Source organism: Leptodactylus fuscus, chromosome 1, assembly GCF_031893055.1.
Source record: "Leptodactylus fuscus isolate aLepFus1 chromosome 1, aLepFus1.hap2, whole genome shotgun sequence".
NCBI lineage: Eukaryota > Metazoa > Chordata > Amphibia > Anura > Leptodactylidae > Leptodactylus > Leptodactylus fuscus.
Window position 1 is genome coordinate 206,889,450 of NC_134265.1, and position 14,946 is coordinate 206,904,395.

The 14,946-nt window shown below is 41.9% G+C and overlaps 2 protein-coding genes across 4 annotated transcripts in view; one reads left to right on the forward strand and one right to left on the reverse strand.

Annotated features, from left to right (window-relative positions):
- The first annotated feature begins 1,939 nt into the window (after window positions 1-1,939).
- On the forward strand, window positions 1,940-9,601 carry CBARP (CACN subunit beta associated regulatory protein). 3 transcript variants are annotated; one of them, XM_075283102.1, is made up of 10 exons: window positions 1,940-2,012; window positions 2,747-2,804; window positions 4,213-4,355; window positions 4,428-4,489; window positions 4,711-4,873; window positions 4,998-5,193; window positions 6,103-6,258; window positions 6,335-6,527; window positions 6,891-7,053; window positions 7,211-9,601. In XM_075283102.1, exons 2-10 carry the CDS (start codon window positions 2,757-2,759, stop codon window positions 8,292-8,294), a joined length of 2,208 nt encoding a protein of 735 aa, XP_075139203.1. In that variant the 5' UTR covers window positions 1,940-2,012; window positions 2,747-2,756; the 3' UTR covers window positions 8,295-9,601. The 3 variants fall into 3 exon arrangements, with proteins under 3 accessions (XP_075139203.1, XP_075139211.1, XP_075139219.1); XM_075283110.1 differs by lacking the exon at window positions 1,940-2,012 and adding an exon at window positions 2,024-2,070; XM_075283118.1 differs by lacking the exon at window positions 1,940-2,012 and adding an exon at window positions 2,108-2,357.
- The window catches only part of STK11 (serine/threonine kinase 11), an 84,516-nt gene continuing 78,721 nt past the window's right edge, over window positions 9,152-14,946 (reverse strand). Inside the window, exon 10 of the mRNA XM_075283555.1 lies at window positions 9,152-9,581. The gene's annotated coding sequence lies outside the window, so the exon portion shown is untranslated. The remainder of the gene's footprint in view (window positions 9,582-14,946) is intronic.

Consider the following 14,946-nt stretch of genomic DNA (forward strand, 5'->3'; position numbering starts at 1 on the left):
ATGTATTAAGACAAGCATTGAATCTAGATCAAGAGAGGTCATTATTCCGCTGTACTCTTCCCTGGTCAGACCACACCTGGAATACTGTGTACAGTTCTGGGCGCCTCAATTCAAGAAAGACATCGATATATTGGAGCAAGTCCAGAGAAGAGCAACCAAAATGGTGGAAGGTCTGCAAACCATGTCCTATGAGGAGCGGTTAAAAGAACTGGGATTGTTTAGTTTGCAGAAGAGAAGGCTGAGGGGAGATTTAATAGCAGTCTACAAATATCTGAAAGGTAGTCACAGTGCAGAGGGATCTACCCTATTCTCATTAGCACAAGGAAGTACAAGAAGCAATGGGATGAAACTAAAGGGAAAGAGATACAGATTAGACATTAGGAAAAACTTTCTGACAGTGAGGGTAGTGAGAGAGTGGAATAGGCTGCCACGGGAGGTGGTGGGCGCTCCATCAATGGAAATCTTCAAGCGGAATCTGGATAAACATATAGCTGGGATGATTTAGGAAAACCTGCATTCGCAGGGGGTTGGACCGATGGCCCTTGAGGTCCCTTCCAACTCTACCAAAAAAGTAAAAAAAGTAAAAAGTAAAGTAATAAATGTGTAGATAATCATATACCTCCTTCCACTTCTCTTTTTGCCCTAATGTTATGACCCAATGGTTGCTGTTAGCCACAGGACATCATATTATTAGGTTAGAATGGGGCCATGTGACCAATTTAGAGGCGTGGTTAGCCCTGTAAGGGGGAGGTTCAGGGGGTTTTCCAGGAAAAAAAAAAAAAAAGGTATGTTAATGGATTAATAAGTGCACCCAAATACCTTTAGCATTGTTTTCTGGGTTTGTATGGTAGCTCCTGGCATCCTCTGCATTTGTTTACTTGGTGTAGCTTCCTGTTCTTTTATCCTACAACTACCATGATGCATTGCTCTTCACTCAGATCCCTCTCTCGCTGCTTCCCCCTCCCTCACACCCTCTTCTTGTTTCCCTAGCTAACCTGCCCACTACTAGCCCTTCCTGACTAACTCATCCTACCCCATCATACTTTCCTGTCCTGGAGATCACTTTCTTCTGTGCTGCCGACTCCTTCTTCTCTTGACTTCTGCCGGCCCCTGCGCAACAGAGCCAAAGTGCTGACACGTTGGCTCTATTGCGCAGGCATAGGAGGCCGGCCCCTTCTCTGCACATCTGACTGCACTCTGGCTCAGTGTTTTGTTCTCAGAAGATCCGAAGAGGAAGACAGGTAAGTATGATGGGGTGGTGGGGAAGGAGGGTGTTATTGATGACATTCAGTTTCCGGAACATCACCGAAAAAACAAAAAAATGTGCCTGGGGCAGTCACATGACCGCCCCAGCTATATTGGTAAATATACATTTTTGGATACAGTCAGTAAGTTAGAAGCTAAGCGGGGGAAGATGTTTAGCTTAGCAAGTGTAGTAAGATCATTTTATCCCGGACTCGGTCAGGAGACGAGTCCCAATGATCTCTAGTCGGCACACTATATTGTCCTAGGGAATACCAGGATTTCCTTAAGCTATGAGAAGACCTGCCAGGGCATCTTAAACTGAGCCCTACATCCTCTCTCATTTCTCTCCCACTCACTTCTCTCCCCAGATCCCCTCGTCTCATTTCTCCTCATTTGCCACATCCTATAAATAATCACACACAGCTATGAGTCACACAGTCCCCCGTGTCACCCCCTCCCACTCCTCACTGTCCTCCTGGTGCCCATGCCTCGGCACAGGACTGGCACTGGTTATCAGTCGCCTCCCCCGCCCACACGTCCTGGTCGCACGCATACTGGCATATGTGTATGTACACATGTACACGAGTGTTGCTGTCACCCCTCCCGCCATTAGGATACACGGTGGGTCTTCTCCTCTCCCACCGGCACCTCCCCAGCCTGCAGCCTGTCAGAGTCACGTGTTGTGTAGGGGCGGGGTTTCTTCTCCGGGCTTCATTCATAAATCCTGAGGCCGGTGACTGAGCTGCAGCTTGAGACCGGACCCGGAGGTGAGAATCGGGCATCGGTGCCAGTGCTAGGGTCTGTGGAAGATCCGGAAGGTTAGAGGTAGGCATTGGCCGTCCGCTACAAGAGCAGTGATTTTGCATTCATTTGCATCTTAATTGCCCCAGCATCCTATGGGCACTCCCTGGGCATCATTTGGGTACCGCATGTCGATGGAGCTCATCATGTCTGAACGGTGCTCTGTGTGGCCGCGGCATCCGTGCCATGTAGCCCCTACCTCCTATATGGATACTTCTGGGACATCATTTGGGCATCTCGTTCTCTGGGGGCTACAATGAAACAAGGCCATACTTGGAGAGTTTATGTAATAGATGTGATGTACACAGGAGGTAGGTGGGGCATTGTTATTCTGCCTGATGGCAGTTGTAGATTGTGCTGGCTGATGGAGTGGGCACTGCCCAGGTGCCATCCAGACATGACACCAACTTGGATGCTGGCCTGTAATTGTCCAGTGCCTGCTGTTATTGCTGCCTATGTAGCAAGCTGATCATGCTGTGCACTGGACATATATGTTGGGCTTTCTTTCATTGACTTTTGTGGGTGTTGTTATGGGCAACTTGTTTGCCCTCGACTCTCTTGTATACACTGGGTAGTGATGCCATGCCCCAGCTCTGGCGGCTCCTGCACTCTCTTCACATATCATCTAGCTGGAGATGAAACATTTCCTTAGATCTCAAGGCTGTATTTTCCATCCCTCCCTACTTTTTTATTTCTGCAGGTGTCAGATCATGAGCAATGAGTCACCTGCATGGGAAAATATAACTGACAGTTCCACGGTGAGAGCTTGTGCACATTATATATTTATACTAATAGACTGTATGCTACAGTACTATTGATTTAGCCACAGGGATACCAAATCTGTCATTGAATCCATGCATTTGATCAATTGCACACATCTTGTTTCTTTTCATGTTCCTATTAGCGAGATGTGGATTACAGTTATGAATTCTCATTACATTATATAACACCAATCACACATCTACATTGCCAGTCTTGTGTTAGTTGCGGATGTTCCTAGTCTGTGGGTGATGGCTACATAACTATTAATTGTGATCCATTTGTCCATCTGTTCATTGTGCTGGTCCTGAAATACAGTGGACTTGTCATTCAAAAACATTGTGTACAGTCACTGTCATTGGAAAGAACTGTTCCAGCCAGCAACAAGTGAGATCTGGGCACTGAGTAGTTATGGTGGATGCATATTACTGTAGTCTAGACTCTACACAATGACTGCTCATCTATGTAGGCAACAAGTCCATTTGAAATGGAATGGATTTGTAGTCCACATAGCTAACTGTCCTGTCTCCTACTCGAGTTCATATGCTGTTCATTTAAAGGAGAAAAAAAAGTTTTGACAATTTGCATAATAATGTTCAGTATTTTCATGTAGCAGACAGTTCATAGAGACACATGGTTATAAGACCATCCCCACTAGACTCCCCGCTAAAACAAAGGGGTACTGTTGTAAGATCCGTGACTCTTAGGCTATGACTTTGGGGTTTCCTGGTAAATATTGTCTTACAGCAGGATTATTTCCAAGGTAAACCCCAAAGGTGAAGCCCTGTAGGACCCATGTCCTACAGAAGTGTTATGGGTCCACTTACTGACTACCAGCACATTGATATCCACTGATAAGCCTCTTTTGATAAGTCTCTATGAAATGTCTAAGATTTCTTTAAACTAAAGGTACACAAAACATTCTCCCTCAACACAGTAAACCCCCTCCCTGTAATAAATAGAAAAACACATTAAATATCTGGATTGTGTTCCATAGCTTATACATGAATCTTGAAATATTTTACCTTTCATCTATATGATAGAAAGCTATATATTAAGGTGTTTCTGCTTCTAAAAGGATTTCATAGAAAAGTGTGTCATCTTACCACCTGAAGTTGCACATGTACAGTATAGCATAGAAAGGCATTAACACAATGTTATTCAACCTCCTCCACTTATGAGAGAAATAAAGGATTTCATAATCACAGAGGAAAAAAAACTCTTTGTGCGATATCAAGCACTGGTACTACCTGCTTATATTTGGCAAGATTGTATATTAGAACTGTGTTATTGTCCCAGCATCTGAAAAGCTCTAGCTAGAATGGTCCATGAGATTACTCTGCATAATACCAAGTAGCGCCTTGGATCGCTAACAGTGCAGTAGTGACCTTTCACCTATCCCCATAGGCTGCACCAGGGGCACCTGCTCAGGATGGGTACGTCTTGCTCCTGGTTCTGTTGTCCATCTTCATTGGTGGAACACTCCTCCTCCTTATTGGGGTCTTGATCCTTTGCCGGCGCTGTTGCGACTCACGCCTGAGACTATCCAGGTATGCAAGTTGTATATTGAGTTCATGTGAATTTTTGTTGTGGAAGTTTAATGTTATGTTCTTCCTTTTCAGACCCAGTGATGATGCAGAAAAAACAAACACTTCCTATGTGGATGAGTCCCAACCAACACACGGTAGGAAAATTGCACATGACTATTACAGGGCCATTTATAAAATATAGATAATATGTTGCATGTGGCTGTTCAGCATTGTCAATTTCCAGTGCTCATAGCAGCATGGGACACGTGGTTTGTCATCTTCTATCTGCTTTTAATGATACATGAATGCCAGTTGGGTAGACTTGCTCTTTTTTCGTATTAACTTGCTTTGAATACTATTTACTTTAATTCTACAGATATCACTATCAGGATAGAGGATGCAGAATCTCTTTCAGCTTCAAGGACCCGGGAATTGGAGTCAGAAAGATTCCTAGGCACTGCATCCAGTGGTAGACGAGTCTCTTTTAATGAAGGCGCATTATGTGGACAGGAAAAGAGAGAGAGTGAAAGAGGAAGGAGGTAAAAACAGACCCAAAGAAGAAAACTCCCACATAATACGAGCAAATGTTTATGGTTAATAAACATAACAGTTTAATAATCTAAAAATGATAGCTGAAGAATAAGTCATATCTTTCTGTTTTAGGTACACTTTGACAGAAGGAGATTTTCACTATTTGAAGAATGCCCGACTGACACTCCCCCCTCTTCCTTCATTACCACCTACCGCCCTACACATCCTAACAATACATGAAAGTGAAGGCGGTGAAAGTAGTAGCAGTGGAGCAGCCTCAGATACACATCCCACCTCTCCATCCAAATCCAATATTTCCATATACCAGGTTCGTTTTACAGACTGTAACCTTAAATATATATATTTTTTAAATATAAATTACATTTTTTTTTACAGTTTTTATTTTTGTAGCTTTTTTTAAATTCTATTTTCTGTACATGATTATGGAGATTCTCCTCTAACAGCATTTAGTGATATGCTTTACAGCAGCCTTATTATGGCCATAGTCAGAACAGACTGGAACTGACTCTTTGACAACTGTGAGAGTTCTCTAGGCATGTTCTGTGCAAGGAGGGGAATAGATAGTTAGTGGAGGTAGTAAAGGTCCAAGTAGTTTGGGACTGAAACGTCGCATATGGAATAAACCCACAGTAATGATCAGTATTTCCTAAATATTGAAGTGCTGTCTTTTTTGCTATTAGTGGTAGTAGTAGCTATGGCATTATCAAATTTCAGTAGTTCTTGCAGTGGTACGTCAGTGGTGTTATCATCTATTGTAATACTGTGATATAAATCAGGTGACTGCTACAAAGAAAACTACAGAATTAGCAAGTCAGTCTAATTGCAAATCTAAGACCAAGGCCCCATGTTGTGGAAACGGAGGCTTTTTTTTTTTTTTTTTTTTTGCAGATTTTGGTTTGCGTGTTTTTGACCCAAAGTCAGGATTGGATTGAGCTGAATGTAGTAGAGGAGGAAGTATAAGAACTTCCTATGTATTTTCCATTCCTTTTGTAGGCATTTTTGGCTCAAAAAACTGCAGAAAAATCTGCAACAAAAGAATCTGCAACGTGCGGCCTCAGCCTAATTGTGAAAATCGCAGTTTTGTTTTTTTTAACCAAAGATAGTAACAAAGAACAGATTCTTAAACAAATTTAACTTATAACTTTGTTTAAAAGATGAATCCCTTTTAAACCCGTCAGTTTAAACCAGTTTTTTTGTTTTCTCCACTCTGTTTTAGCCTCCTAGAAGTCCACCCACACCACTCACTAGACTTTCGCTCAGTTTAACATCTGCTCTTCCTGGAGATGCCTACAACTCTGTTGCAGATACGAGTTTTATGGAGACTCCAACCCACAGTCCATCATCACCTAGGCAAAGTCCTACCAATACCAGGGTGAGTGTGAACTAAGTAGAGATGATAGGAAAATGTGCCAAGAAAGGCTAGTTTACACAATTTTTCCATTTCCCAGTTTGACCTCAGCAGTCAGCTCCCTCAGGGTCTTGGTAGCTCAGATGCAAGTACCACACGAAGTCATGGTGCTGTGCTTCACTTCTTCAGCCGTCTACGACGTCATGCGAGCTTAGAAGGAGCAAGCCCCTATCTAAAAATCAAGAAATGGAAACTGGGTAGTGTCCAGAGAGCAAGCAGCTTAGACACCAGAGGTGAGGGGGAGGAATGGCCTGAATGCGCAAGATGAAATAGAGGCAGTCATGGATGGGGGAAACGTAATTCCTAAGGTGATAGGAGGAGTATTTTGGGTACGTGAATACAATAAGTGGAACTAGGATATCTGCCTGGGGTTAAAATATAACATAAGAACAGCTAATTAAACATTGATGCAACAGATTTAAATGGAAATAATGTAATTGATAATTAGTGGGTAGTTAAAGTTTAAAAAAAAAAAAAAAGTTAATTTTTATTTATACTAGACAGCCCTATTAGTCAAAATAGCAGAAAGCAAGACTGTGGCTGTTCATAAGCAGGTGTGATTACTAATAGTTTATTCACTTCACTTTACTTTACAGGTTCTCCAAAGCGGCATCAGTTCCAGCGACAGCGAGCAGCAAGTGAAAGTGCAGAACGCGATGACATCATACAATACATAGCCCATCCACAAGATACTGGTTTTACTTCAAACCAAGGATCTTTCATCCAACAGCATGTCACTCCACCACATTCTCTCGGCAGGTATTCTTCTATTACCCTCTCGACTAAATGACTAGGAATCCTATGGTTCATGTATCTCTATAAATGAAAGTTTTTCTTCCAATCCTTTTCACATCCCATTGTAAGTCAGATACATTTCATTGCTTCTTAAATTTTTTTTTTCTTTTTACTTTACCAGGTTAGACCATGGGGAAGATGGATCACTGGCTGATGTAGGAAGCACAGAACAGGGTCATTTTCCTCCTCAGTGTGACATCTGGAGCCTACGTGCATCACTGGAGCTTTGTGCCTCTGATCAAAGCAGTAGCAACAATGATCGTGATTCCGTCCGCAGTGATGCAGAAAGTGTTAGCTCACTAAGTGGACTCCCTAGCCTTCCTTCCCAAGATCTACCTGATATCAAATCAGGAAAGGGACAAGAGCCAGAGACAGGATCTCGAAAGCTTTTACAAATGGACAGTGGCTATGCCTCCATTGAAGCTCCTTGCCGACCACCAGAGGAGTCAAGCAGCCCACATCGGGACAAGACCGCATCTGAAAAACGAATGTTTTTCACGCACGCTGGAAGGAAAGGGACAGTATTTGAAAGTCTGGAAGGCCGCTTATATGAACAGGGTGCTTCAGGTGGAGAGGAAGACAAATGGTTTCCACACCACACTCCATCTCTCAGTCCACGTGAAACACTTTCTAGACGAGATTATAGCATAGATGAAAAAACTGATGCCTTGTTTAATGAGTTCCTTAGGCATGACCCACAGTATGATGATTCCCCCCTGCGCATAAAGCATCGTTCCAGAGCTCATTTACGCAAACAATGGCAGCGGACAAAGCAGTACAGTGATCCAGGTATCAGATTCCCTTCTGCCTTGGACAGACACCGTGCTTCCCCTTTACGTCGAGGAGACAGCACTAGTTACCTACCCGATACACGATACCACAGTACGCTACCACGAATTGCTAGTACTACTGATGAAGAAGGACCTGATGGCTGCCCTTTAAGCCCAGCATCACTTACACCTGAAGACAAAATTCAGGCAATTGAGGAAGAACCATATGAGCATGGGCCTGCTCCTGAGGAGCCTAGGCCTCCTGCAGAAGACTCTGATCAAGATTATGGTTATGGCCCTCAAACAACAGAGCTGCTGGACAAGATAGGTGCAGGACTTGAGGAACGATTGTACCCAATTGTGCAAAGGACAGCATGTAGTCCTGAGAGGCTTTGCACAGTGGCACACATCTCACCTGATCACAGTCCAGTGTAGAAGGAACATCTATCTTCAGATGGGACATAGAATAGTAAGATGTGATTAAGTGACTGAGATGAAAAGCAGAACACTTCCTGTATAGCGCAGTGCCAAATGATACCAACCCAGTCACTTATTTTATCCACTGCTACATTATGTGCCATACAAACACAAGCATGACTGTAAATACAGGCAGCACATATAGAACACACTTCCACAAACAGCATGGGCAAACACACTACATTATTCACAGTAACATGTACAGTTATCTTCCAAGCAATATGAAGTTTCTTCCTGAAAGCCCTCAGGGACAGTACATTAGGAAATTGGGGGCATAGGATGGATCTAGTAGCTTTCAGTGTGTTTGCTGCAGATCCATTACTCCCTACTCAAAAACTGAACCTACAGGCACGTGGATTGATTGATGTAGGGTTTTATCAAAAGTGTGCGTGGAACTTGATATTTATTTATTTATTAATTTTTATTTATTTATTTTCTAAAGCTGCTTTGTTCCTGGGAGATGGTGCAATCTTGCCTTTGTATACCAATGTAGCACACAACAGGGTGCAAGAATTCTTCATGCTCTCCCCACCACCGCTTTGCATTTCCCCTTATTAAAATGAGACAGCACATACTAATTGACAATGACCGAGTGTACACTGTGTGTATCATAGAGAGAGGGGCTGTATCCATAATTAAGAAACCATTGTAGTTGATATAATTTGCAGTCAGTTGTCATACTGATCCTGTTACACCATTCAGGTTTAAAGATGTAGCAAGCAACATCTGGGAGTGTTGTATATGAGCAACCAGCCTGTGTGCCACCCGGTCATCATCTATGGTTCAATCCCATGCTCAGGAACCAGAAACTAGTGGAAACCAAATAAACGTTTAATTACTAAGGAGACAATAAACAACCTGTGGTAGTTAACACATGGCTCCTTTTCTCCAAATGCACACACAACAGCTGGGTTGGGCTAAAGGAGTGTGGTGCTCCCTTTCCTTCCCCATGTTTGCATTTTATTGTGTATGAGGGCTCAGATAGGGCTGATGATAGACTCTCCACCTCCTTTATGTATAATACATATGGTATGCAGCCAGACAAACAAAGTGGAGCAAGAAGTAAGTTCAAGTCATAAAGTGCAGCAGATGCTGGACACTGTGCAAGTCCTAGAGGTCCAGAAGGGATAGGGGGACAGGAAAACAATGAAAGGGCATTTCCCTTTACTGCAGCAATTCGGCTGTAGCGTCTGTTGGGTACAATCTCTCAGAGTGAAAATTGGAGGAGTCTGCAGGAACGGATCACTATATTAAGAAAAAGAAAAGAGTGATATATTTATTACGATCCAACTATTTGCACTGTTTTATTAAAGGTAATGACGAGAATTGTAAAATAAACGACAAAGGAAAACAACCCCAAAACATGCAAATTTTTCTGTCTTCTGGTTTTACCATGTGTCATTAGAATTGTCATCTAGAATTTTGATCATGCAAACGTGAGGTTAATTTCTGCCCTAAACCGAAGAACACTTCCTATTTCATGAATCAAATATTCTGCTTCACAGTTAAACCCTTAAGTACACAGCCTAAAAGTATGTCATTTTATGTGGCAATAACTCAAATTGATTCTGTTTTGTTACGCATTATATTTAGCGGTAAATTTTGGGCGATATGTTGAGTCTTTATGGAAAAAAAATGGAAATTTTGTGAAAATTTGAAAAAAATGCAATTTTCAAACTCTTACATTGCAAGCTTCTTATATAGAAAGACATACTACCCAAGTTTATATTACTTTATAGATATAAATTTACCATATCTATGCTTTATGTTGAAATGAAACTAATTATCCTTCAATTTTTTTCAAATGTTATAAGGCTTACAAGTCAAGCAGTATTTTTTAAAATTTTCAAGAATATTTCAAAAATCTATTTTCTTATTCATTTAGCCCTAGAATTTACACATTCATAAAGGGTTAAAGGAGAAAATGCATTGCACAATCTGATATGCAATTTCTCCCAAACATGAAACTATCCCATATGTGGATGTAAGCTGATGTATGGGCACACAGTAGGGTAAAGAATGGAGATTTCCAAGAATCTTTTCCAGGCATCATGTTGCATTTGCCAAGCCCCTGGAAACTAGACCCTGTAAGGAATGCACCAAAGGGTTTAGTTAGCACTTTGACTCTACAGGTGTTTAAACAGAATTTTTTTACCATTGGGATGTAAAAATGAAAAATAGCTTTTTTTCTAATAAAATATCACTAACGCCCTGTAAAAGTGAGAAATTTGGGCCAAAGGAGAAAAAAAAAAAAACCCATCCCTTATCTGTTAAGAAATTCTTCCTGACTAAAGAAATGTCCCATATGTAGGTGTAAACTGCTGTATAATCACACAATGGGACATAGTATTTGGAGGGCAGATTTTGCTGTAATCGTAAATAAAAACTGTCACATTTGCCAAGTCCCTGAAGTGACAGAACAGTGGAAAGAAATGACCCGAGTTTGGAAATTACACTCCTTGACAAAATTTTATCAAGTGGTATAGCGAACATTTGGAACCACAGGTATTTCATTAATTTATTTTTCAGAAATTACCAGATAATAGAGGTTAAACGGTAAATCTATACAAAGTACATCATGGTATGGAGGCGATATACCAGGGGAAAATAAATAAAATTAATAATGCATAGGCCAGGTTTTTCAGGGCAAGTGTCACACTGATAAATGGTCTTCCCTTTCTTTGCAGTTTGTGGGACTTCATTGGGAAAGTTTTGCTCTGGTACAATACAGGCCTCTTCAGTTCCAGAAATACTTGGGCCTAGCCCTTCTGGTCCCTAAATATTAGCGTTTTGATAACTTCCTCCTGATATTGAAGGAAACTTTCTATCCTGCCTGTACATCATGATATCACGTAAGTGTTATACATTGCCATGTGTACGGCCAAATTTTTGTACCACACTCATTTTTCACATGGCACTATATGGCTTCAGGACTTTATCAGATAGATCAATGTACGTATTATAGGCCAGGATGCAGTCTGGCTTGGGGGTAGTGGTACTGGTATCATGTAGAGGGACAACGGTGCTGCCGTTACCATGAATTGTGGTCAGTACATGAAAATCCCTCATATTCTCATTGCAGACCGCCCTACTCGCACACCTTCTGGGGTGCGCACAATATTTTCCCTTGGGAGGCCTCTATGATTTCTGCGCACTGTCCCACAAGCTGCAGTTCCACTGGAACTGAGGCAACTAAAGAGTGGGATGCTGGTATAGAAGTTATCCACATATAGGCAATAACCCTGGTCCAGCAGTGAGTGCAGCAATAACCACACTATTTTCCCCACAAACTCCTAGGATTGGGGGGCATTCTGGGGTCTCAATTCTTGTGTTCTTTCCTTCATAAAACCCCTAAACTTAGGCATGTACCCTGAGTTGCTTTCGCACATTACTGGGCAGGTAGTGGCAGAATTTAAGTCTCCCTTTGAAACTGATCAAACACTCATGCAATGTACTAATCAGGGATGCATGACGCAGCAAAGTTGCCCCTAAAGTGGTCAATGACTGACCTGACATTGAATAGGCAAAGTTTGGGGCATCTCGGGGCGGGCACTACGTATTATCATTATAGTGTAAAAATTTCAGGATAATATAAAAACTCGTCCTGGTCATGACCATTCGATAGACAGAAGTATCTTGCAAGATGTCTGTTCTCCAATACTGTTGAATATTTGATTTCTTCACTATGCCCATATATAGAACAAGACCCCAGAATATTTTCCTTTTTTACTGTGGTTCACCTCAGGGGCTTAACATATGAAGAGGTGGCATTTTGTTCTAGAAATTGTTGGGCATATAAATTAGTTTGGGCCACTATAAAATCTATAAACTCATCAGAGAAAAAGACTTAGAAAAAGTCAGTTGCTGTGCATCCTTCAGTCTCAAACTGGATTCCTGACCTGGCCATAAGGTCAGATAGCGGAGGCTCATAATTTTCAGGGGTGGAGTCCACATTGGTTCAGCAATTTCAGGAGTTGGCTCAGCAATTGTTCTAGATGCGGAGGAGGAGGAAAAAATAGAGAAATGGGACATCTTCCTCTTCTCCCTTGCTGGCAGTATTAGTCTCAAGAGGCCAGTCAGGCATACGCCTCTGCTGAATATATTCTTTGGGACGTTTGGGAGTTTTAGGACATTTTGTATTTGTATTGTGTTATTATGGGTGCAAAAAAAACTTTGACTTGAAAATTTTAAATAAGGGGAAGAAAAAAAAAAAAAAGACAAAATTTCAACTTTTCATTATATATATAGCAACTGATTCCAAGTACTAAATTAGATTTTTAAAAAAAAGGAAAAAAAAAAAAAACAAACAAAAAAAAAACCAAATGTGATCAGTAACGTTTGTCACTAACCAGCACTTAGTCGTGGAAGAACATTCAGAGAAAGAGATAGAGAGGAAGATGAGACAGTGACAGAGAAGGATCCAATAGAAGTAACAAAATGAATGACAGCATGCAGAGATCTAGAAAACCGTGAGGAATTGCTACATAACATTTACCTCTCAATATTTGTCTTAAAGTGGCCAATCCCTTTAATGTATCGAAAAAAATCATACACTATAGTCTATACAATTGGTCCAGATTTGAAGCACTAGTGGAAAGAAATCCAATATTTCTACTAGCTGGCCAAGTAAATCTTGGGGCTGAAAAATCAACTTTTAATCGTAAGCCAGAATATCAATTTTTACCTATAGACCCCACCCCGCACCACCCACTAACAAACATGGTCATGTGCAGCTACCAAAGTCCAGGATGACTCCTGTACTTTCAACCATGCTATTGTTACACTGAACACTTCATTTGATTTTCTCAGCCGCAATATAGAACTTTTACAAAAATGTAATTACAACAGTATATAATGAACTAGAAGTAAATTCCACATACCGCACATATTCATATACAAATGGCCATTTATTTATTTTTTTAAATACACAGTTTTTAACACAAACCTTTTTTTCCACTACTAAATAAACAAGGCACATGATGGCGAACCTACGGCACGCGTACCAGAGAGGACACACAAAGCCCTCTCTGTTGGCATGCGTGCAGTTGCCCTGATTGCTCACTAATGGGAATCCTGCACCGGATCCCCCATTAGTGAGCGATCACAGCTTTCAGTTGCACATACAACTGAAAGCTGTTAGTGTAGGCCGATGGTCCGCACGACCACGACCTACACTGGCTACAGAGTGTGACGTCCTCGGCGCCTGCAGTAAGAATAAGAAGGAGGACGCTCTTTGTGGGACTGCATAATAGATAAGAAGCTTCTACTACTGTGTGTGGGCCTACTGTGGATCATATATCATATTAGCATATCATACTGTGAGAGGCCAATTGTGTAGCATATAATACTGAGTGTGGGGAGGACTATTGTGCATTATATTATACTGTGTGGAGGCCCACTGTGGAGCATATCCTATCCTATCCTACTAATACTATAAATGTGAAAGTTTGGATGTTTGTTCCACAATCACACAAAAACTGCTGAACGGATTTGAATGAAATTTGGCACATAGATAGATTGTAACTTTGATTAAACATAGGCTACTTTTTATCCTGGTAAATGACATGGCTTCACGACTGTTACGAATTTATGTTCACATACTATATTACACTGGTCCTGCAGCAGCTTATCTGAGGTCCCAGGGCTGTTTTCTCTGTGTAAACGCACGCTAACCCTCAGTGTCTATACACATTTGCATATTATCTGATCTGTTCCAGTGCTGACAAACTGACATGGGCAAACACCTTTAATCCAAATTGGCAGTTTGTCAATTTTAAACATGCCAGGAAAAAGAAAATCTAATTTGTCGCAAACAACGAGAGCTATGAAGGTAGCCAGAAGTCAACAGAGTTCTCAAGTGGAGCTAAGGGGGATCAACGATGCCAACAACACATGCATTATATGGCGTCGCAGCAAGCTGTTGAGATGCCAGAACAATTACAGACAAAGTGCGAAGAACAACTTCAGTACCAGGCCAACTTCAGAGCTGCTGGAGCAGGCGGATCCTCAACGCCAACAACATACTCATTATATGGATTCCCAGCGAGCTGCTGAGATGCTGGAACAATCACGGGCACAGCGCGAGGACCGAATTCAGCAACAGGCCAGTTTGAGAGCTGATGAAACACCGGAGCATGCGGATCATCAACGCCAACAACACGCTCATTATATGGCTTCTCAGTGAGCAAGTGAGATGCCAGAACAATCTCTGGCACAGTGCGAACAACGCGTTCAGCGACAGGACAGCTTGACAGCTGTCAAAACGTCGGAGCAGGTGGATCATCAACACCAACAACACGCTCATTATATGGCATCCCAGCGAGCTGCTGAGATACCGAAACAATCACAGGCACAGTGCGACAAACAAGTTCAGCAGCAGGACAGCTTAAGAGCTGCCAAAACGCCGGAGCAGGCAAACCAGACGGCAGCAATTCGCTGAATATAGGCTGATCATCCACTCCAACAACCCGAAGACGAAGTCGCGGGCAGAGGCTAGTAATACATAAGGGGGCTACTGGGAATACTGTGTGGAGGCCACTGTGAAGCATATTATAATGTGTGGGGGACCACCGTGGAGCATAAAATATTGTCTGGGAGCCACTGTGGAGCA

What these genes read in the sequence shown, in the direction of transcription:
- CBARP (XM_075283102.1), top strand. Translation starts at nt 2,757, where the DNA reads ATGAGCAATGAGTCACCTGCATGGGAAAATATAACTGACAGTTCCACG. An exon ending in CCAATATTTCCATATACCAG is followed by an intron (nt 5,194 to 6,102) that starts GTTCGTTTTACA and finishes ACTCTGTTTTAG; the next exon opens with CCTCCTAGAAGTCCACCCAC. An exon ending in AAAGTCCTACCAATACCAGG is followed by an intron (nt 6,259 to 6,334) that starts GTGAGTGTGAAC and finishes TCCATTTCCCAG; the next exon opens with TTTGACCTCAGCAGTCAGCT.